The sequence below is a fragment of the Salvelinus alpinus genome, chromosome 13, assembly GCF_045679555.1.
Source record: "Salvelinus alpinus chromosome 13, SLU_Salpinus.1, whole genome shotgun sequence".
In the NCBI taxonomy this organism is placed as follows: Eukaryota; Metazoa; Chordata; class Actinopteri; order Salmoniformes; family Salmonidae; genus Salvelinus; species Salvelinus alpinus.
This window is the reverse complement of record NC_092098.1, coordinates 1,825,301-1,849,872: the sequence shown is the minus strand read 5'-3', so window position 1 is coordinate 1,849,872 and position 24,572 is coordinate 1,825,301. Positions and strand designations below refer to the sequence as shown.

General features: G+C 42.4%; 1 protein-coding gene across 7 annotated transcripts in view; it reads right to left on the bottom strand.

The window, feature by feature from the left end:
* The window catches only part of LOC139536833 (stromal interaction molecule 1-like), a 90,767-nt gene that overhangs the window by 19,966 nt on the left and 46,229 nt on the right, over window positions 1-24,572 (bottom strand). For all 7 annotated transcript variants that reach the window (XR_011667405.1, XM_071337484.1, XM_071337480.1 and 4 more), the window contains 2 exons: window positions 20,502-20,679; window positions 3,448-3,625 (listed from right to left, as the gene is read on the bottom strand). Coding sequence is in view for 6 of the 7 variants with exons in the window: in XM_071337484.1 (XP_071193585.1) it covers window positions 3,448-3,625; window positions 20,502-20,679 (356 nt within the window). In the remaining variant the exon portion in view is untranslated. The remainder of the gene's footprint in view (window positions 1-3,447; window positions 3,626-20,501; window positions 20,680-24,572) is intronic.

The window sequence follows — 24,572 nt, the reverse complement described above, 5'->3', positions numbered from 1 at the left end:
GATAAATAGGACTCTAGATTGAAATAACTCGTTTCGGTATAGACATTTTCATTGGGGGCTTTCACTATTTAAATGTAGTCATCTGAGTGGGAATTCCTATGGGTTGGGAGTGATCACTCAATGATCGGAGAGCATTGTCTTCTTCAAATTGGGTTGCCTATGGTTTGTAAACCAAAGACTAATGTAATATCCAGGAGCCTAGATCAAGATTTATACCAGGACATTGGTCCAAAGATCCAGGCCCATTGAGTTGAGACCATGACAAGTTATTAAAAAACAAATTTGAAGACCACTAGATCAAGAGTCCATGGGTCCTTTCTTCAATGTTGTTTTTGTCGCACTGCTTTGCTTTATCTTGGCCAGGTCGCATTTGTAAATATTTTAAATTGTAAGATTAAACTTCGGTACAGTACAGTAAAGCACAGTTGAGCCAGTATTTATACTGCAGTAGTTTATGTGTCGGGGGGCTAGGGTCAGTCTGTTATATCTGGAGTATTTATCCTGTCTTATCCGGTGTCCTGTGTGAATTTAAGTATGCTCTCTCTCTCTCTCTCTCTCTCTCTGAGCCCTAGGGCCATGCCTCAGGACTACCTGGCCTGATGACTCCTTGCTGTCCCCAGTCCACCTGGCCGTGCTGCTGCTCCAGTTTCGACTGTTCTGGAACCCTGACCTGTTCCAGACCTGCTGTTTTCAACTCTCTAGAGACAGCAGAGTACTGGCCACCCCTCATAGCCTGGTTCCTCTCTAGGTTTCTTCCTAGGTTCTGGCCTTTCTAGGGAGTTTTTCCTAGCCAACGTGCTTCTACACCTGCAATGCTTGCTGTTTGGGGTTTTACGCTGGGTTTCTGTACAGCACTTTGAGATATCAGCTGATGTAAGAAGGGCTTTATAAATAAATGTGATTTGATTTTAGATTTGATTTAGAGTACAGTACAGTAGGGCAGGGGTTTTCAAACTTTTCTTGCCCAGGGACCCCCCACACAGGTAAATTGGCAACGCAGGGACCCCCATCATATATGACTCGATTCAGGAAACTAGGCATATGTCGCGGGTCACTACTTCACAGGAGAGCCATTTGAACGAAAACGTATTTTTTATCAAAATATGTTTTTTTGCAGGAAATGCCTACTGGAACATGTGAACTTTCGTGTGCCTTAATAACAGACTTGTATGCCATCTGTAAATACAAATAATACATATAATTACGAAGCAAGTTGGTTTAGCCACAGAAAAAGCCAGCAACCTTCCCGCTAGCCATTATTGGCTGAGAAAATGAGTGGGCTGGACATGCCAAAAGATGAGTTTGGATTGGTCTGCCATATAGTACGCTTGTGTCTATTTGAGCTGGTCAGTTTGATAGCTAAGGAGATGGAGAAAACACATGTCTCCGGATTACATCTTCAAACTAAGGGCAACCATGGCATCCGTGACAGGGAGAAGCGTCCATCCATGACATAACGTTATGGGTAAGATAGTCTAGCTAGCTACATTTTCAGATATTACCTGTTTCCAATTTTGACAGAAAGACATTTTCATTTCAAGTTAATGTGTACTGTTAGCTAGCTAGCTAACGATAGCTGGCTGGCTCACTAGCTAACGTTATGTGTATGATCTCATTATTCGTATCTGAGAGCCATTTGCTTTGCTAGTTATAGCTTAATGTTAGCTAGCTAACATTGAACCTGGTTGGTTATCTACCTGCAGATTCATGCAGGGTAGTAACATCATGAGTTGGGATTATAATTAATTGTTTACCTCGGGTGTGTTCGTAAATTCGCTCTGGCTATCTACTCCAATTTCAGAGCACTCTTGTCTGAGTGTGCCAGAGCGCAGAATAACTGATGAATTTACGAACGCTCAACACCAGTTGAATATGGCTGGAATCAGTAAATGGTGGCCAAAAAAAGTGTAATTAAACTGTTGCCAGCAGCACAGTTACAGTCACCAACGCTCTAGATAACATGAAAACAGCCTAACCAGCTCTGCTAGGGGGAGTAAAATGGTCAGAGTGGGGTGTTCTCTCATTATGTGTCTGGAAGTAGCTGGCAAGACAGTAAGCTTGGGTGCTTGACTGCCATTGTGAGGTCAGAACGCTCAGATCAACCCTACTCCTCGGCCAGAGCGTCCAGTGTGCGCTCTGAATGCTCCGAGAGCGAAAGGCTCTGAATTTATGAAAGGACAATCTGACAACGCTCTGAATTTACCAACGCCCTGAGCTCACTATGAGTGCACTCCAGATTGAATTCACAAACACACCCCATAGCTAGCTAGCTACATGCCTTAACAAAATACTCCATCATGCAAGTAACCATTTCAAGAGAATGTCACTGCGACAACTGTTGATAGACGTGGCTGGTACTTTGGCACTCTCGTCTGAGTGCGCCAGAGCGCAAAATAACTGATGAATTTACAAACGCTCAACACCCGTTGAATATGGCTGGTGTCAGTAAACGTTGGCAAAAAAGCATAAATTGTTGCCAGCAGCACAGTTGCAGTCACTAACACTCTGGATAACATAAAAACAGCCTAACCAGCTCTGCTAGGGCGAATGAAATGGTCAGTGAGCTGTTCTCTCATTTGTGTCTGGAAGTAGCTAGCAAGCTAGCCGACATTAGCCAGTTAGCTTGGGTGCTTGACTGTTGTTGTTAGTACAGAACGCTCGGATCAAACCTTAAAGAGATGGGTGGGGCTAAAAAGAGGGTGTGAACGATGCTGAATGGGTGTAGACAAAGAAGAGCTCTCCGGTAGGTACCAAATCATTCAAAGGCCATTTTCTCAAAAGTGAGGTTACAAGTTTATCAACTTTCAAAGCAGAATTACTTTCCCATTGTTCCTCAAATGCAGTGTATGATATACCATTTTGTAGCTCTGTGTCTCTGCTTTTATCCAATGTAAAAAACACAAATTCACATTTTGCTACAAAAGATCGAATCAAGGCGGTCGGTCACATGTTAGAAAAAAACAAATAAAAATGTGTATAAAAACATGTCTTCTCATCAGGTGAATAATAAAGGCAAGTAGAAGTAATTAACATTTTAAAATTAATAGATTTGGTGGAACGCTTCAACAAAGTACTGAGAAAAGCGTCTGAATACTTATGTAAATGTGATATGAGTTTTTTTATTTTTAATAAACTTGCAAACATTTCTAAAAACCTGTTTTTGCTTTGTCATTATGGGGTATTGTGTGTATATTGTGTATAAAAAAACTCTTTAATACATTTTAGAAAAAGTCTAATGTAACAAAATGTGGAAAAAGTCACAGGGTCGGAATACTTTCCAAATGCACTGTATACAGGCATATTTCTTTTTGTGTGTGTGTATGCAGTTTGTGTGTGTGTGTGTGTGTTAATGTGTGTATGCTGTGAATGCACAGTATACAGGTGTATGTGTATAAACAGGTGTGTGTATGTCCAGGTGTACTGTATGTGTGTATGCAGTGTGTGTACCTGATCCAGCTCTTCCTCGGCGTATTTCTGCCTGCTCCACTCGTTCTCTGTTCCCTCCCGTAGCTTACCGAGTCTCTGGGCCTCTTGCTTGGCTTCGTTGATCTCGTCCCTCAGACGTTGCTCCAACGTTACCTTCTCAACCTCCACACTACGATGCTCCTCCTGGGCGATCTGCAACCTACAGAGAGAAGGAGAGATGGGGGAGAGCGAGAGAGAGACGGGAAAGAGAGGGCAAAAGAAGATAGTGGCAGGAGATGAAGGGAAGACAGAGAAAAAGGGAAAGAGTGAAATAGAGAGAAGATTAATACACTACTTTAAGATTATACATATAATTGGCTATATAGTTATGTTTATGCATTACCAGGGCAAAGATATCCTGTGGCGTGCCACATTGCTATTCTTAACCTATACTGAACACAAATATAAAACGCAACATGCAACGATTTTACTGAGTTACAGTTCATATAAGGAAATCAGTCAATTGAAATAAATAAATTAGGCCCTAATGTATGGATTTCACATGACTGGGCAGAGGTGCAGCCATTTTTCTATTTTACCTTTATTTAACTTGGCAAGACAGGGCCAGGAAGGGCATAGGCCCAGTCAATGAGGATGAGTTTTTCCCCACAAAAAGGCTTTATTACAGACAGAAATACTCCTGAGCACCCCTCCCCACCCCCCTCAGATGATCTGACAGCTGAAGAAGCTGAATGTGGAGGTCCTGGGCTGGCGTGGTTACACGTGATCTGCAGTTGTGAGGCCAGTTGGACTTACTGCCAAAGATGTTACTATGGAACACTAAAGTATAATTACAAGCATTTCATAAATGTCAAAGGCTTTTTTGACAATTACATGAAGTTGATGCAAAGAGTCAATATTTGCAGCATTGACCCTTCTTTTTCAAGACCTCTGCAATCCGCCCTGGCATGCTGTCAATTAACTTGTTATGGATAGGGGGCAGCATTTTCACGTTTGGATGAAAAGCATGCCCAGAGTAAACTGCCTGCTACTCAGTCCCAGTTGCTAATATATGTATATTATTAGTATATTTGGATAGAAAACACTCTGAAGTTTCTAAGTTTCTAAAACTGTTTGAATGATGTCTGTGAGTATAACAGAACTCATATGGCAGGCAAAAACCTGACAAAAAATCCAACCAGGAAGTGGGAAATCTGAGGTTGGTCGTTTTTCAACTCATTCCCTATTGAAGATAGTGGTATATTGGTCATGTTGCACTTCCTAAGGCTTCCACTAGATGTCAACAGTCTTTAGAACCTTGTCTGATGCTTCTACTGTGAAGCGGGGGCGAATGAGAGGAGATTGAGTAAGGTCTCTCCCAGAGTGCCACGAGTTGACCATGCGTGTTCATGTGAGAGTTAGCTGCGTTGCATCACATTTCTGAAGACAAAGGAATTCTCCGGTTGGAACATTATTGAAGATTTATGTTAAAAACATCCTAAAGATTGATTCTATACATTGTTTGACATGTTTCTACGGACTGTAATATGACTTTTCGTCTGAACTTTTGCCTGGACCTGCCCGTGCGTCGTGAGTTTAGATTGTGTACTGAATGAGCGAACCAAAATAAGTAATTTGGACATAAATTATGGACTTTATGGAACAAATCAAACATTTATTGTGAAACTAGGATTCCTGGGAGTGCATTCTGATGAAGATCATTAAAGGTAAGTGAATATTTATAATGCTATTTCTGACTTATGTTGACTCCAACATGGCGGATTGGCTTGATTTGTCGTCTGAGCGCCGTACTCAGATTATTGCATGGTGTGCTTTTTCCGTAAAGTTTTTTGAAATCTGACACAGCGGTTGCATTAAGGAGAAGTGGATCTAAAATTCCATGCATAACAGTTGTATCTTTTATCAATTAAGTTCTGCTTTTCTGATGTATCAAATACTTATGTCATGCAATAAAATGCTAATTAATTACTTAAAAATCATACAATGTGATTTTCTGGATTTTTGTTTTAGATTCTGTCTCTCACAGTTGAAGTGTACCTATGATAAAAAGTACAGACCTCTACATGCTTTGTAAGTAGGATAACCTGCAAAATCGGCAGTGTATCAAATACTTGTTCTCCCCACTGTAGGTGTTCCTTTTGTCCAGGTGGGAAAGGGCAGTGTGGAGTGCAATAGAGATTGCATCATCTGTGGATCTGTTTGGGTGATATGCAAATTGGAGTGGGTCTAGGGTTTCTGGGATAATGGTGTTGATGTGAGCCATTACCAGCCTTTCAAAGCACTTCATGGCTACGGACGTGAGTGCTACGGGTCTGTAGTCGTTTAGGCAGGTTGCCTTTGTGTTCTTGTACACAGGGACTATGGAGGTCTGCTTGAAACATGTTGGTATTATAGACTCAATCAGGGACATGTTAAAAATGTTAGTGAAGACACCTGCCAGTTGGTCAGCACATGCCCGGAGCACACGTCCTGGTAATCCGTCTGGCCCTGCGGCCTTGTGTATGCCAGTGACTGATGTGGTGTATTCCTCAATGTCATCGGAAGAATCCCGGAACATGTTCCAGTCTGTGATAGTTCCAGTCTGTGATAGCAAAACAGTCCTGTAGTTTAGCATCTGCTTCATCTGACCACTTTTTTATAGACCGAGTCACTGGTGCTTCCTGCTTTAATTTTTGCTTGTAAGCAGGAATCAGGAGGATAGAGTTGTGGTCGGATTTACCAAATGGAGGGCGAGGGAGAGCTTTGTATGCGTCTCTGTGTGTGGAGTACAGGTGATCCAGAATTAGAAGTAGAACTGATTTAAGTTTCCCTGCATTAAAGTATCCGGCCACTAGGAGCGCCGCCTCTGGATGAGCGGTTTCCTGTTTGCTTATTTCCTTATACAGCTGACTGAGTGCGGTCTTAGTGCCCGTATCTGTCTGTGGTGGTAAATAAACAGCCACGAAAAGTATAGCTGAGAACTCTCTAGGGAAGTAGTGTGGCCTGCAATTTATCACAATATACTCTACTTCAGGCGAGCAAAATCTAGAGACTTCCTTAGATTTCGTGCACCAGCTGTTGTTTACAAATATGCACAGACCGCCCCCCTCGTCTTACCTGAGTGTGCTGTTATATCTTGCCGGTGCAGCTTATATCCCGCTAGCTGAATATCCATGTCGTCATTCAGCCACGATTCCGTGAAACATAGCATATTACAGTTTTTGATGTTCCGTTGGTAGGATATTCGTGATCGGTCCTCGTCTAGTTTATTGTCCAATGATTGCACGTTGGCGAGTAATATTGACGGTAACGGCAGCTTTCCTACTCGCCTTCTGCGGGTCCAGACGAGGCATCCGGCTCTTCGTTCTCTGCGTCGCTTCCTTTAGCGTATAATTGGGATGTCTGCCCAGTGGGGTGTTTGGAGAATATCGTGTGAGTCCTGCTTGTTGTTGAAGAAATCTTCATCTAATCCGAGGTGAGTGATCGCTGTCCTGATATCCAGAAGCTCTTTTCTGCCGTAAGATACGTTTGCGGAAACATTATGTACAAAATAATTTACAAATATCGCGAAAAAAAACACATAATAGCACAATTGGTTAGGAGACCGTAGAACGGCAGCCATCTCCTCCGGCGCCATTTCTACAGAGGGTGCCCCTTATGGTTTTCATATGACAATGTTTGTGGAACAGTTTCATTTAACTTATAATAATGTCTTCATATCTCAAAATCTGTGTCATGTGCTTAATCAAAATTCAATCCAAATCTAAATGAAAATTATACAAACCTAAAAAGTAACTTCTATTGCCATTGCCAACAATGTAAAAACAGCCTATATAAAGCCCCCCCAAAAAACATTGCAGCCTGCAGGTAGAAATCACCCTGATTTAAAAATAAATATCCTATAAATCACATTGTTGCAGACAGACCATGTGTAGCCAAATTTTAAACATTGTATCAACTATAAATTTGAGTGCGCCCGAAGTTTGCAGCTAGAGAACTTGCAATATTGTATAAAATAATCTGGGCCCTCAGAGTTTCCTGTGCTAGTGAGCTCGGGACAGACACAGCTGTAGTCTATTTGCGCAAGGGATAAGAAGCAGTGCTTGACTTGGGCAGGAGCTCACCGGAGCCGAGTACCAGCACCTCAAATGTTCTACTGCTTGAGTTCCTGTTCCTCTTATAGAATATTAGCTCAAAAGTATTGTGGTTCTCCTGCACATAAATATAAACAGTACCAGCACCCAAAATGAGAACCGGAACCTATTTCAGTCCAAGTCAAGCACTTTTAAGAAGCCTATTCCACTGGATCAGAGCATGACATTTTTCCTTTCATGCTGAGTGGTTATCAAAAGGGAGAGAGCTGGAAAGATTTTTCAAATGCATTGAGGAACTATTGTCATTATCAACGGATGTAAAAACAAACTTTGCTTGCTGTTTGAGGTGAAGAAAACATTACTTTAAGAAGCTCCACAGCTCATTAGTGGTGGTGCGTCAAGCCAATCAGAAATACTATCAGATCCCCAAATGGGCACATTTATATGTCTACATTTGCGCTCAGGCCAGGTAGCCTATAGGCCTACTTCTATGCGTGCGCGTCCTTACTCAACATTGACAGGAGCGCTCCAAACAAAAGACAATGACTAAATTGACAGAAGTCGTAAATGGAATTAAATAAACCAAAACCTGTTTCTCACAAGTGTAGCATAGGTTGTGCACTCTGCCAACTTTGTGTCCACTCGGACAATGAGAACAGGAAGACTGTATTAATATTGAATGCATAAAAATAAATGACCATAACAAATTAGAAATTATAGGAATTGACGGTAAATGTACTACTGGTGATATATGTAATGGGGAATTGATAGACACTAACAATCAAACACAAACAATTCACACAATGAAGTTATGAAACAATGAATGTGCACAAATTGGCGGGAGAGAGCGCATTCTGGAGAGAGAAGTGCATTGTGGAGAGGGAAGTACATTGTGCATCTGGGTGCAAGGTCAATCTGACGTCTGCATTGGCCATGCAGAATTTACGTTGATATGGCCTCAGCAGAAGTCAGGGCATTCAGGGCACTCTTGCGCTACGTGGAGCAGTGCAGAGCTGTTGTCAAGGAAGTGAGTTTGTGTTTATACAGGATGTACCGCCCCCACCTACAGGCAACCAATCATGTCAATGTGGCGCTTTACAGAGCCCTCCACATTGTTACAACATTTGGAAGGCGCATGGCCATGCGGTACAGAACTCGATATGACCTCTGCCTGCCTCTGGAGGCTCCACAATTGCATCACACCCTCCATAAAGGAGCCTCCGAACACATTTTCGAATCAAGCATAAATTGGCTTTTAGTCTAGGTCTCCGCAAAGAATTAGTTCACTATACGACTAAAACTATCTCGATCGACCAACGGCTTAATGACCAAACAACCGACCAGTCGACTAATTGGGGTCAGCCCTAGTCGTCTATCACTTGTTTTCTTTGGTGAAAATAAATCAAACAAAATAAAACGGACATATCAATATAACTGATAAGGAATGAGTAGTTTTGTTTAGTCTACTTCCTGGCGAAGTTTCAGTAGGAAACAAAACACCAATATCGCCCATATAAGTAGTGGGAGGATGTTCTACAACTCTTAACAGCAGGGGGAGCCAACAGGAGGACAGAGAGCAGCCTTGGGAGATCAAAAGTCACAAAAACAGAAAGGCAGGCAAGGCAGACCGGCAGGCAGGCAAGGCAGACAGGCAGGCAGACAAGCAGACAGACATGCTCTCCACAGAGCCAGAAAGACGGGAGAGATGAAATTAAGGGGAGAGAAAGTGGGGAGGGAGAGCAGAGCAGGGGAGGGGAGGAGAAAGGGGTGACAGTTGGGGGTATGGAGGGAATGGGGGTGAATGTTTTTGAGCCTGCACGTGACTGTGTGTATTTTGGAGATAGAGAGGGGGGGGAGGGTATATTTCCAGAATGAGAGATATATTTTGAGAGGGGACACACCCTTTCATAGAGAACAAAGGGATTAGCTAGAGGAAATAGAGTGGATCTGTGGGTTGATCCCTGTTTGTGTCTGCGTGTGCATTTCTCTCTCTGTGTCTGTGTTACCTGCATGGTCTCCATGGAGAGAAGGGAGTGTGTCGATGTGCCCTTGAGCAAGGCACTTAACCCTAATTTGCTCTAGGGGCACTGTACTACTATGGCTGACCCTGTAAAACAACACATTGCACTGCACGTATACGGTGTGTGTGACAGTAAAACATCCATTTAAAAATAATAATGATTACTCTGTGTTCATCATTTGTAGTAGGCAAAATGACCTTTCCACACTTTGTGATTCTTCATCTATGTTGTTGTTCATGTGTTATAAGACCAGACCATACTGTCATTCATTGAACCATTTATTTAACCAGGTATACTATTGAGAACATTTACATTTTACAGCAATAACCTGGTTGGTCCAGAGGTGAACTGAACGATGTCTCTGTCTGCAGAGAGCTAAACCATGGTCTGCATCATCTTTATTTGAGAGATCTGACATTACCAGGATTTGAGCCTGCATGCCCATGGTTACATAATGTAATAAAACAGTGTGTGTGTTGTATGTGCCTGTGTTATGGTCTGAGACAGTCTGGCTGTATTCTCAGAGAACTGGCTGGTCTTTTCCCATGTAAGGGCCTCAGACAGAACCCTACGTCACTAAGCACTGACAGCAGGCACCCAATGTCCGGTCTGGAGTGTGAAGTCACCAGCTTTGTGTGGTGTCAAAAGCCCTGGTCTGCTCTAGAAAGCCTATGTAAGTTACGATCAGGAGAACGCCCCCCCCCCCCAACATTTTTAGACGGACGTTTTGGCCACAAAAATGTGTTTATTATGATCAAGTTCTATCCCCAATGAATTATGAAAGAATTTGCTACAAATCGAGATATTTAATGAAATAAATAGTGACCCATTCTGACTCCTACATTTGTCTTCACACAGGACCACGTGCTGACACAGACCAATCACAGGCAAGCTAAAAGGAGGCTAGCGCCCTCATACACGCTCTTTGCACGTGCATCATTTAGTTGTGTTACATTCTGAATTTAAAATGGATTCAATTGAGATTTTTTTTTGTCACTGGCCTATACACAATACCACCTCATGTCAAAGTGGAATTATGTTTTTTGAAAGATTTACAAATTAATACAAAATGTAAAGCTGAAATGACTTGAGTCAATAAGAATTCAAACCCTTTGTTATGGCAAGCCTAAATAAGTTCAGAAGTAAAAATGTCCTTTAACAAGTCACATAATAAGTTGCATGGTCTCACTCCGTGTGCAATAATAGTCTTTAGCATGACCTCAATTCTATATGTGGGGTACAGAGATATCTGTAAGGTCTCTCAGTCCAGCATATTCAACCACAAAGACAAGGGAGGTTTTCCAATGCGTCTCAAAGAAGGCCTCCTTTTGGTAGATGGGGGGACATTGAATATACATTTGAGTATGGTGAAGTTATTAATTACACTTTGGATGGCGTCACTACAAAGATACAGGCGTCCTTCCTAACTCAGTTGTCGGAGAGGAAGGAAACTGCTCAGGGATTTCACCACGAGGACAATGGTGACTAAAACAGTTGCAGAAAAAACTGAGGATGGGTCAAAAGCATTGTAGTTACTCCACAATACTAACCTAATTAACAGAGTGAAAAGAAGGAAGCCTGTACAGAAACAAAATATTCCAAAACATGCATCCTGTTAGCAACAAGGCACTAAAGTAATACTGCAAAAAGTGTTATGTTTGGGGCAAATCAAATACTGTCACACCCTGATCGTTTTCACCTGTCTTGTGCTTGTCTCCACCCCCCACCAGGTGTCTCCAATTTGTCCCCATTATCTTCTGTGTATTTCTACCTGCGTGGTTGTCTGTGCCAGTTAGTTCTGTCTTGTCAGGTTGTTCCAGCGTGTTTTCTAGTCTTTCTGTTTCATTTATTTATATTTTTTACCCCTTTTTCCCCCCAATTTCATGGTATCCAATTGGTAGTTAGAGTCTTGTCCCATCACTGTGGATGTTAAAAATATTTGTTGGTCCGATGTGATTAATGAGGAGCATCCAGATGCTGCACTTGATGAATTTATGAAATTTCTTCTTGCAACTATTGATAAACATGCACCTGTTAAGAAACTGACTGTTAGAACTGTTAAGGCTCCATGGATTGATGGGGAATTGAAAAACTGTATGGTTGAAAGAGATGGGGCAAAAGGAGTGGCTAATAAGTCTGGCTGTACATCTGACTGGCTTACTTACTGCAAATAGAGAAATGATGTCACTAAACTCAACAAAAATAAGAAACTTTATGAAGCCAAGATCAATGATATAAAGAATGATGGAAAAAAACTTGAGTACTTTAAATTCAATTATGGGCAGAAAGACAAATTCAACTCCATCTTTCATCGAATCAGATGGCTTATCACAAAACCATTTGATGTTGCCAATTATTTGAATGATTATTTCATTGGCAAAGTGGGCAAACTTAGGCAGGAAATGCCAATGACAAACAGTGAGCAATTATATTCATGTATAAAAAATCTAATAATGAAAAAAAAGCAGTGCAAGTTTGAATTTTGTAAAAGTTAGTGTGGGAGAGGTGGAAAAATGACTGTTATCGATCAATAATGACAAACCTCCTGGCATTGACAACTTAGATGGAAAGCTACTGAGGATGGTAGCTGACTCTATAGCCACTCCTATCGGTCATAGTTTTAATCTGAGCCGAGAGGAAAGTATTTGTCCTCAGGCCTGGAGGGAAGCCAAAGTAATTCCGTTACCAATGAGCGGTAAAGCAGCCTTTACTGGTTCTAACAGCAGACCTATAAGCTTCCTGCCAGCTTTAAGCAAACTGTTGGAAAAAATTGTGCTTGACCAAATACAATGCTATTTCTCTGTAAACAAAGTAACAAGACTTTCAGCATGCTTATAGAGAAGGGCACTCAACATGTACTGCACTGACACAAATGACTGATGATTGGTTGAAAGAAATGTATAATAAGAAGATTGTGGGAGCTGTACTGTTAGATTTCAGTGCAGCCTTTGATATACGCATCAGCAACCACAGCTAATGAAGTCACTGAAACCCTTAAAGAGTTGCAGTCTGTTTTGGAATGGGTGGCCAGTAATAAACTGGTCCTGAACATCTCTAAAACTAAGAGCATTGTATTTTGTACAAATCATTACTTAAGTGCTAGACCTCAGCTGAATCTGGTAATGAATGGTGTGGCTGTTGAACAAGTTGAGGAGACTAAATTACTTGGCGTTACTTTAGATTGTAAACTGTCATGGTCAAAACATATAGATTCAATGGTTGCAAAGGTGGCAGAGGTCTAGCCGTAATGAAGAGATGCTCTGCTTTTTTGACACCACACTCCAAAAAGCAAGTTCTGCAGGCTCTAGTTTTGTATAATCTTGATTATTGTCCAGTCGTGTGGTCCATTGCTGCAAGGAAAGACCTAGTTAAGCTGCAGCTGGTCCAGAACAGAGCGGCACGTTTTGCTCTTAATTGTAATCAGAGGGCTAATATTAATACTATGCATGCCAGTCTCTCATGGCATCACTTCTTTTGATAAGAAACATTAATGTGTTGAAAATCTTTTCATAGTCCCAAAATCCAGAACAAATTCAAGAAAACATACAGTATTATATAGAGCCCTTATTGCATGGAACTCCCATCTCATATTGCTCAAATAAACAGCAAACCTGTTTTCAAAAAACAGATAAAGCAACACCTCGCGGCACAACGTCTCCTCTATTTGACCTAGATAGTTTGTGTGTATGCATTGATATGTAGGCTACGTGTGCCTTTTTAAAAATGTCGTTTTGTCCTTGAGCTGTTCTTGTCTAATGATGTTATGTATTATGTCATTCTGTATTATGTTTCATGTTTTGTGTGGACGCCAGGAAGAGTAGCTGCTGCTTTTGCAACAGCTAATGGGGATCCTAATAAAATACCAATACGAAATACCGTACGGTCGAGAGCCGTGCGTCCTCCGAAACACAACCCAGCCAAGCTGCACTGCTTCTTGACACATTGCCTGCATAACCCGGCAGCCTGCCGCACCAATGTGAGGAAACATCGTACACCTGGCGACCGTGTCAGCGTGCATTGCACCAGGCCCGCCACAGGAGTCGCTAGAGCGTGATGGGACAAGAACATCCCTGCCGGCCAAACCCTCCCCTAACCCGGACGACGGTGGCCCAATTGTGCGCTGGCCCATGGGTCTCCCGGTCACGGCCGGCTGCGACAGAGCCTGGACTCGAACCAGGATCTCTAGTGGCACAGCTAGCACTGCGATGCAACGCCTTGCGCCACTCGGGAGGCAGCCTTCCCGTTTCTGACCATTCTGCCTGCCCTGACCCTGAGCCTGCCTGCCATTCTGTCCCTGTATTGACTCTGCCTTGGATTACTGACCTCTGCCTGCCCTTGATGTTCCGTTTGCCTGCCCCCTCTTGTATAATAAATCTGAGATTCGAACGGTCTGCCTCCTGTGTCTGCATCTGGGTCTCACCCGGAGTCGTCATAAATACAACACTGAGTACCACTCTGCATATTTTCAAGCATAGCGGTGGCAGCATCATGTTATGGGTATGATTGTAATCGTTAAGGAAGTTTTTCCAGGATAAAAAAGAAACGGAATGGAGCTAAACACAGGCAAAATCCTATTGCAAAATCTGGTTCAGTCTGCTTTCCACCAGACACAGGGAGATGAATTCAACTTTCAGCAGGAGAATAACCTAAAGCACAAGGCCAAATCTACACTGGAGTTGCTTACCAAGAAGACCTTGAATGTTCCTGAGAAGACTTCAAAATGGTTGTCTAGCAATGATCAACAATCAATTTGACAGAGCTTCAATAATATTGTACAATCCAGGTGTGTAAAGCTCTTAGGGGTGTGAATACTTATGAAAATTTGATATTTCTGTATAAAATTTTCTCACACTATAATGCTGATGACATAGCAGAGAATGGAGGATTGAACTCACACTATGTTTGAAATATCTATTTAGTATGCAATACATTTTGAATTCCAAACTACATCATATGTTAACAGTTTTGACTTGAGGTTAGTAGGGGTGGCAGGTATGTCGGCCTAAAAGAGAAATGGTATGTTTTCTTTTGTTTTGTGAGTTGGTCTCATCTGTCGGTCATAGTCTAGACCAATACAAAGGACTTATGTAAAAGTAAATGTCGTAAAATACACTTTGCATAAACCCTTAACTTAAAATAAATTAAAAAACAACTGTTCTTTTGCATTGATTGAAAATTCAACATAAATGATCTAACAAACACAACAGTCACAAAATAATAATACCTTAGGTTCACTTGTAAATGTCCCATACCTCGGGCATAAAAAAATGTGTCCAGGCCGGTAAATGATTAGAGTGAACCCCAAGTGACCTTAGTCGCAAGCAATTGTCCATTCATACATTCAGAATGCAATAACCACCTGTTCCACACAGGAATAGCAATGATAAGGATTCACTATCTTTTCACCAACAACTGAACACATAACCCAACGGAGCAAATCACAATAAAAACAAATTAAATACCGCTTGGGAAAAGTTGTAGTCGGTCAGTCAATCTAATCCGCCAACAGATCGAGAAAGGCCCCAGAGACCAGATGATACCAACGGAGATTTGTAGTTGTCCATCAATAGAAATGAGTGGATCTGATCCTTGTTAATCTTATAACACTGCCACAATGCACACTGTTAAATACAACAAAACGATCTAAAGGACCTATGGAACTGAGGGTTTAACCATCTCTGCACAGGTAATGCTGGCAATTTAATGGGGAAATAAAGGGGAAGCGCAGCATCGGGAGGAGAAGCACTGAGACAGTCAGACATAATTTGGGGTTTTCGCACCCCCCCCCTCTTGAAAAAAGCCAACCACTGCTGTAGAAGCCACATCTTGGTCTGGGAAACAGAGAAGTCTCCCCCTCACTTTCTGCTACAAAGATATTCAGGACTTGGCGATGCTCATTCTCCTCAGCTGAGGTGTAAACAGGCCTTCAAGCGTGAGACTTCTGCTTCCCGGAATCCGACAAAAGCCTCCTCATTTTTTTCCCTCTTCAAAGACATATCAGGACCTTGCTGTGCTCAATCTTCTCCAGTTCTTCAGCCGAGGGGTAACAGGCCTTAAGGAACCTGGAACAGTATTGTACTTTTCATTTCTGTATTCTACAGCCAAGGTGAAGCCCCTCTGAAGCGTCGGGTGCTTGGTTTGTTGGTCTTGAACACCTACACGAGGAGGAATTGTCAGTGAGTATCTTCATTCCAGGTTCCTCCACCTTTCCAAAGCCCAGACAACTGCAAGACACTCTTGCTTGGTTTTGGAATCGTTCCGTTTCGCTCCATTCAACATGCGAACACCAGCACTTCTTCAGTGCCAATTACAGTCCGTTGGACTAGGACAACAACAACTCCAACATCACTTGCATCAGTGTAAACAACAAAAGGACAATCAAAGTTGGATGACCCAAACTGGGAGGTGTGATAAGGTGTCGTATCAGGGTTTCAAATGAGGTCCGGCAGTCTGCCGTCCATCGGAACTTTGGTCCTTTCCACGTTGAGTGGTTCTGCCACCAGGGAGAAGTTTGACACAAACTGATGGTACCATCCTGTCATCCCAAGGAACAGTTGAAGGGCCTTGAGGGTGGTTGGCACAGGGAAGTCTTGTACAGCCTTGGTCTTTTTAGGATCTACATGGATGCTATCAGAGGACAGAATATGACAAGGAACTTCAGGGAGGTTTGGCAGAAGTTGCTCTTTTTCATGTTCACAGTCAGACCAGCTTCTCTTAGCTTGTCCAACACTGCTTGAAGATCTTGAAAGTGTTGTTCTCTGGTCTGAGATTAGATAATTATATTGTCCAGATAGACTAAACAGGGCTCACCTCACGCAATCTCCATGAGTCTTTGGAAGATGGCAGGTGCATTCTTTAATCCAAAAGGCATCACCTTAAGGGAAAACAGGCCCTCAGCACAGACAAAAGCAGTCTTGTCCTTGCTGTCCTGGCACATCACAACCTGTCAATAGCCACTATTGAGGTTGAGGGTGATGAACACAACAGTGTCAGACAATGACTCCAGGATCATTTGGATGGAGGGAAGAGGATAGGCATCAGTCTGGGAGACGTTGATGGTCTTCCTATAGTCCACACAAAATCCAAGACCACCGGCCTTTTTGTGGATGAGGACAACAGGAGCAGCCCCGGGAGAGGAGAAACGTTCAATTATATCTCGTGTCGACATATCATTAATGAGTCCCTTTGGATGATGAGCTTTGCTGTTGACAAACAATATAGCTTCTGCTTGTTAGGTATTTCCTGGGTAAGGAATATATTGGGCTTAAGGAGCCCGTTGCATCCCAGCTTTGAGGTACATACATCTGAGTTATTCTGTAACTGTTCCCACAGCCTTAACTCCTATTGCTGTTCAAGCTGAGCTCTTCTTACAGCCTGTGAAAGGAGATCATCAGCAGGATTGCCAGGGGTTAGCTGTACCGGAGCAAAAGCAGAGAAGACTACCACACTTGGACCCCAATCATGTACAGTACCAGTCAAAAGTTTGGACACACCAACTCATTCAAGGGGTTTTCTTCATTTTAAAATAGTTCTACATTGTAGAATAATACTGAAGACATCAAAACTATGAAATAACACATATGGAATCATGTAAACTCAGCAAAAAAAGAAACGTCCTCTCACTGTCAACTGCGTTCATTTTCAGCAAACTTAACATGTGTAAATATTTGTATGAACATAAGGTTCAACAACTGAGACAAACTGAACAAGTTCCACAGACATGTGACTAACAGAAATTGAATGTGTCCCTGAACAACAGGGGGGGTCAAAATCAAAAGGTAACAGTCAGTATCTGGTACTGACTGAAAAGGTAACAGTCAGTATTAAGTACTGCAGTGCATCTCCTCCTCATGGACTGCACCAGATTTGTCAGTTCTTGCTGTGAGATGTTACCCCACTCTTCCACCAAGGCACCTGCAAGTTCCCGGACATTTCTTGGGGGAATGGCCCTAGCCCTCACCCTCCGATCCAACAGGTCCCAGACGTGCTCAAAGGGATTGAGATCCAGGCTCTTCGCTGGCCATGGCAGAACACTGACATTCCTGTCTTGCAGGAAATCACGCACAGAACAAGCAGTATGGCATTGTCATGCTGGAGGGTCAAGTCAGGATGAGCCTGCAGGAAGGGTACCACATGAGGGAGGAGGATGTCTTCCCTGTAACGCACAGCGTTGAGATTGCCTTCAATGACGACAAGCTCAGTCCGATGATGCTGTGACAACACCGCTCCAGACCATGATGGACCCTCCACCTCCAAATCGATCCTGCTCCAGAATACAGGTCTCAGTGCAACGCTCATTCCACTCTTCCTGAGCTCTGTTAATTAGCGGGTTAGAGTGCTCAGTGAGTCTGAGATCCATTGTGCTCTATTGTTGCTCTTCACTCAGACGTTGGAATTTTATGGTGGATGGAGATGCTTGGAGATGTGAGTCCGACGAATATCAAGTATGTTACCTTGAAACTGGAGGACTACGACCTCTGGAGATGAACCAGAAAAGGGAGGAAGGTTGGGTGTCAGAGGAAGGGCTAGCTCAGAACTTCCACACACAGGTCCATGTCAATAAGAGAGTAACTGGTTAGACCTCCTGTGGCCTGTGGTCCAGCCCGAGCCTTCAGATTCCCAGAACTCTGGCCCAAATCACCTCCATTATCTCCATTCACATGATCCGTATTCTCATTATTTGCATTGTCCCCACTGTTATTTGCACTACGACCAGTCACTAGTCATTTAGTAAGTTTACCATTCTGCGATTCTGACTGTTAAACATCGCAAAGTGTCAACACAATGCTCTTCATGTCATCATTTGTTCTGATCAGTCAACGCCAATTTTTTCTAAAGTAATCTGATATAATTTCATTTCAACCCAATAAGCAAAAAATAAAACTGTTCTTTTGCCCATCTTAATCTTTTCAAATTGGCCAGTCTGAGATATGGCTTTTTTTTGCAACTCTGCATAGAAGGCCAGCATCCCAGAGTCGCCTCTTCACTGTTGACGTTGAGACGGGTGTTTTGCGGGTACTATTTAATGAAGTTGCCAGTTGAAGACTTCTGAGGCATCTGTTTCTCAAACTAGACACTCTAATGTTCTTGGCCTCTTGCTCAGTTGTGCACTGGGGCCTCCCACTCTTTCTATTCTGGTTAGAGCCAGTTTGTGCTGTTCTGTGAAGGGAGTAGTACACAGCGTTGTACGAGATCTTCAGTTTCTTGGCAATTTCTTGGACGGTTCTGACTTAGAATATGTGGACAACTACAAAATACCTAGGGGTCTGGTTAGACTGTAAACTCTCCTCCAGACTCACATTAAGCATCACCAATCCAAAATGAAATCTAGAATCGGCTTCCTATTTCGCAACAAAGCATTCTTCACACATGCTGCTAACCATACCCTCGTAAAACGGACTATCCTACCAATCCTTGACTTCGGCGCTGTCATTCACAAAATAGCCTCCAACACTCTACTCAGCAAATTGGATGCAGTATCACAGTGCCATCCGTTTTGTCACCAAAGTCCCATATACCACCAACCACTGCGACCTGTATGCTCTCGTTGGCTGGCCATCGCTTCATATTCGTCGCCAAACCCACTGGCTCCAGGTCATCTATAAGTCTTTGCTAGGTAAAGCCCCGTCTTATCTCAGCTCACTGGTCACCATGCAGCATCCACCCATAGCATGCGCTCCAGCAGGTATATTTCACTGGTCACCCCCAAAGCCAATTCCTCCTTCGGCCGCCTTTCCTTCCAGTTCTCTGCTGCCAATGACTGGAACGAACTGCAAAAATCACTGAAGCTGGAGACTTATATCTCCCTCACTAGCTTTAAGCAACAGCTGTCAGAGCAGCTCACAGATCACTGCACCTGTAAATAGCCCATCCAACTACCTCATCCCCATACTGTTATTTATTTTGCTCCTTTTTACCCCAGTATCTCTACTTGCACATTCATCTTCTGCACATCTATCACTCCAGTGTTTAATTGCTATATTGTAATTATTTCGCCACTATGGCCTATTTATTGCCTTACCTCCCTTATCCTTCCACATTTGCACACACTGTATATAGACTTTTTCTACTGTATTATTACTGTATGTTTGTTTATTCCATGTGTAACTGTGTTGTTTGTGTCGTGCTGCTTTGCTTTATCTTGGCCAGGTCGCAGTTGTAAATGAGAACTTGTTCTCAACTAGCCTACCTGGTTAAAGGTGAAAAAAAACGAATACAAATAAACATTTCTTACCAGGATTATCTCACCTGCCATTATTTGAAGGACCATTTCATGCCCAAAAAATTATTTAATGTAGCCAAGAAACAGGCAAGTAATGTGGACTCAACTTTTGTTACAGTGAAAAGGATTTGAATAGTGGGTTCCAATCTGGTGCGCCGAGCTGAATCAAGGGCTATCCAAACTTTGGGGAGTAAACTCAGGCTTAATGCCACAGTGTCCTCGTTTGGACAACATACAAGCTACAGTATCTATTTTGCACACACACCTTCCCACACATGAAACTTAAATAAGCAAACATTGGCAATACAATAATGTAACCCCCCACACACTGTCTTGTACAACTATCCTTGTGGGGACACACAATTCAGTCCAATTTAAAATCCTATTTTCACTGTACCCTAACCTGAAAACCTTAACCCTAAACCTAACCGTAGCTCCTAACCCTAATTCTAACACTAATTCTAACCTTAACCCTAAACTTAGAAGTATCATTTGACCTTGTGGGGACTAACAAGAAATGTCCCCAGATGGTCAACTTTTTGTTTACTATTCTTGTAGGGACTTTTGGTCCCCACAAGTATAGTTAAACACATCCACCCACACACACTTTTTGCTGACCCTGTACAATACCCATACACTCAAGTCAAATACATGTGTTTATGTCTCTGTGTGAGAATGTGTGAGGATGTGGTGTGTATGTGAGAATCTGCTTTGAGAGTCCCTCCAGGTGTGTGTGTGTGTGTGTGTAATGTGACTGACTTCTCTTGCAGGTCGTGCAGGCTCTGCTCTGCTCTCTGTAGGCCCTCCAGGTCCCTCATCATCTTGCCCAGGTGGTCTTTGGAGCTACGGTTCTGGATGTAAGCAAACCAGCAGCCACCCAGCGCCATCACTATGGAGACCACTAACATCAGGTCCTTCAGGTAGCTGTGTCTGCTCACTGGCAGAGGGAGAGAGAGAGAAGGGGTGGGGGGTGAGTGGGAGAGGGACAGAAACAGACATGGTTTCGTTAATTTGAAATTGATTTCACGTGTGTTGAGAACCCAAATTGTATTCTGATCTGAAGAGGACTAGCCAGAAGAGGCCTGGCCACCCCCCTGAGCCTGGTTCCTCTCTAGGGTTCTGCCTCCTAGGGAGTTTTTTGCTTCTGCCTATGCATTTCTTGCTCTTCTGGGTTTTAGGCCGGGTATCTGTAAAGCACTTTGAAAATTGCTGATGTAAAAAGCGCTTTATAAAATAAATGTGATTGATTGATCTGATGCCTTTGCTTGTGAAGGAAGTTTCCTTTCTTTTGACGTTGAGGGGAATGTTGATACAATGGCTGTCTGGAGAGTGATAAAGATGTGATCATGAGACAAGTTATAGTTACACTGTAGGCTACACTGAGTAACTTCTGTGGAACAAAATGTGTGCATACACAGGTGTGTCTGACTGAACAAATGAGTTACCTGGAAATGTTGCCTATTGTTTGTTAAAGGTTGGCAGAGAAATGCATGAAAGCAGCTGACTAAAGGTCTTCACATCCATAAATATGAATACAATTGTTAAATGATGAGCCTAGTTGGTTAGCTAGCAAACATTAGCTTGACAGAGTGAAAAGAAGGAAGACCAGAACAAAAATAATCCAAAACATGCATACTGTTTGCGCTAATGTAATACTAAACCCTCAGAGGTAGTAATCACAGGTACGATTACTACTTCTGAGGGTTTAGAGCTTGAGGTAGTCACCTCATACAAGTACTTGGGAGTATGGCTAGACAGTACACTGTCCTTCTCTCAGCACATATCAAAGCTGCAGGCTAAAGTTAAATCTCGACTTGGTTTCCTCTATCGTAATCACTCGTCTTTCAATCCAGCTGCCAAACTAACCCTGATGACCATCCTACCCATGCTAGATTACGGAGACATAGTTTATAGATCGGCAGGTAAGGGTGCTCTCGAGCGGCTAGATGTTATTTACCTTTCGGCCATCAGATTTGTCACCAATGCTCCTGATAGGACACATCACTGCACTCTATACTCCTCTGTAAACTGGTCATCTCTGTATACCCGTCGCAAAACCCACTAGTTGATGCTTGTTTATAAAACCCTTTTAGGCCTCACTCCCCCTATCTGAGATATCTACTGCAGCCCTCATCCTCCACATACAACAACCGTTCAGCCAGTCACATTCTGTTAAAGGTCCCCAAAGCACTTTGACAGAGTATTTTGTGTAGATTGTTGACAAAAAAGTACAATTAAATACTTTAATCCCACTTTGTAACACAACAAAATGTGGAAACACTCAAGGGGTGTGAATACTAAGTCGCTCTGGATAAGAGCGTCTGCTAAATGACTTAAATGTAAATGTAAATGTAAATACTTTCTGAAGGCACTGCATATCTCTTTATCAGGGATGGGCAACCCCCCTTTTGAAGGCACTCGTATCAACAACAAAAAAAGGAAATTAGAGTTGAAGTCGGAAGTTTACATAAACAAGTTTTAATGACTCCAACCTAAGTGTTTCAACCACTCCACAAATTTCTTGTTAACAAACTATAGTTTTGGATAGGACATCTACTTTGTGCATGACAAGTATTCTTTCCAATAATTGTTTAAAGACAGATTATTTCACTAATAGTTCACTGTATCACAATTCTAGTGGGTCAAAAGTTCACATACACTAAGTTGACTGTGCCTTTTGCACACATTGTATATAGATTCTCTTTTTTTCTACCATGTTATTGACTTGTTTATTGTTTACTCCATGTGTAACTCTGTGTTGTTGTCTGTTCACACTGCTATGCTTTATCTTGGCCAGGTCGCAGTTGCAAATGAGAACTTGTTCTCAACTAGCCTACCTGGTTAAATAAAGGTAAAAAAAATTAAATAAATTAAATTAAATAAAACTGTGCCTTTAAACAGCTTGGAAAATTCCAAAAAATGATGTCATGGCTTTAGAAGCTTCTGATAGGCTAATTGACAAAATTTGAGTCAATTGGAGGTGTACCTGTGAATTTATTTCAAGGCCTACCTTCAAACTCAGTGCCTCTTTGCTTGACATCATGGGAAAATCAAAAGAAATCAGCCAAGACCTCAGAATATTTTTTTGTAGACCTCCACAAGTCTGATTCATCCTTGGGAGCAATTTCCAAATGCTTGAAGGTACCACGTTCATCTGTACAAACAATAGTACGAAGGTTTAAACACCATGGGACCACACAGCCATCATACCGCTCAGGAAGGAGACACGTTCTGTCTCCTAGAGATGAATGTACCTTGGTGCAAAAAGTGCAAATCAATCCCAGAACAACAGCAAAGGACCTTGTGAAGATGCTGGAGGAAACGGGTACAAAAGTATCTATATCCACAGAAAAACGAGTCCAATATCGACATAACCTGAAAGGCCGCTCAGCAAGGAAGAAGCCACTGCTCCAAAACCGCCATAAAAAATCCAGACTACGGTTTGCAACTGCACATGGGGACAAAGATCGTACATTTTGGAAAAATGTCCTCTGGTCTGATGAAACAAAAATAGAACTGTTTGGCCATAATGACCATCATTATGTTTGGAGGAAAAAAGGGGATGCTTGCAAGCCGGAGAACACCATCCCAACCGCGAAGCACGGGGGTGGCAGCATCATGTTGTGGGGGTGCTTTACTGCAGGAGGGAATGGTGCACTTCACAAAATAGATGGCATCATGAGGTTGGAAAATTATGTGGATATATTGAAGCAACATCTCAAGACATCAGTCATGAAGTTAAAGCTTGGTCGCAAATGGGTTTCCAAATGGACATTGACCCAAGCATACTTCCAAAGTTGTGGCAAAATGGCTTAAGGACAACAAAGGCAAGGCATTGGTGTGGCCATCACAAAGCCCTGACCTCAATCCTATAGAAAATTTGTAGGCAGAACTGAAAAAGCGTGTGCGAGCAAGGAGGCCTACAAACCTGACTCTGTTACATCAGCTCTGTCAGGAGGAATGGGCCAAAATTCACCCAACTTTTTGTGGGAAGCTTGTAAGGCTTGTAAGCTTGTAAGGCTACCCGACACGTTTGACCCAAGTTAAACAATTTAAAAGGCAATTCTACCAAATACTAATTGAGTATGTAAACTTCTGACCCCCTGGGAATGTGATGAAAGAAATAAAAGCTTAAATAAATCTCTATTATTCTGACATTTCACATTCTTAAAATAAAGTGGTGATCCTAACTGACGTAAAATGGGGAATTTTTACTTACAGGAATTGTCAAAAACAGAGTTTAAATGTATTTTGCTAAGGTATATGTAAACTTCTGACTTAATCTGTATATAAGAACACCTGCTCTTTCCATGACATGGACTGAACAGCTAAATCCAGGTGACAGCTATTATCACTTGTTAAATTCACTTAAAATCAGTTCAGATGAAGGGGAGGAGACAGGTTAAAGAACGGTTTTAAGCCTTAAGACATGCATGTGTGCCATTCAGAGGGTGGGGGGGGGTGCAACTCAATATTAGGAAGGTGTTCCTAATGTTTGTTAAACTTTGTAAATAATCTCTGCCCCATTGCAAAATGTGTAGAATTGCAGCAAATTTGCTTTTAAACTGATTCATTTTTTCTACGCCCCATGCCCAATTGTGTAGAATTGCAGGAAATGAACTCTAAAACTTAAAAATGTCTCTCTGCTGACAAGAGCGGGTAGAGTTGCAAAGAAAAAGCCATATCTCAGACTGGCCAATAAAAATAAAAGATTAAGATGGGCAAAACAGACACTGGACAGAGGAACTCGGCCTAGAAGGCCAGCATCCCGGAGTCGCCTCTTCACTGTTGACGTTGAGACTGGTGTTTTGCGCGTACTATTTAATGAAG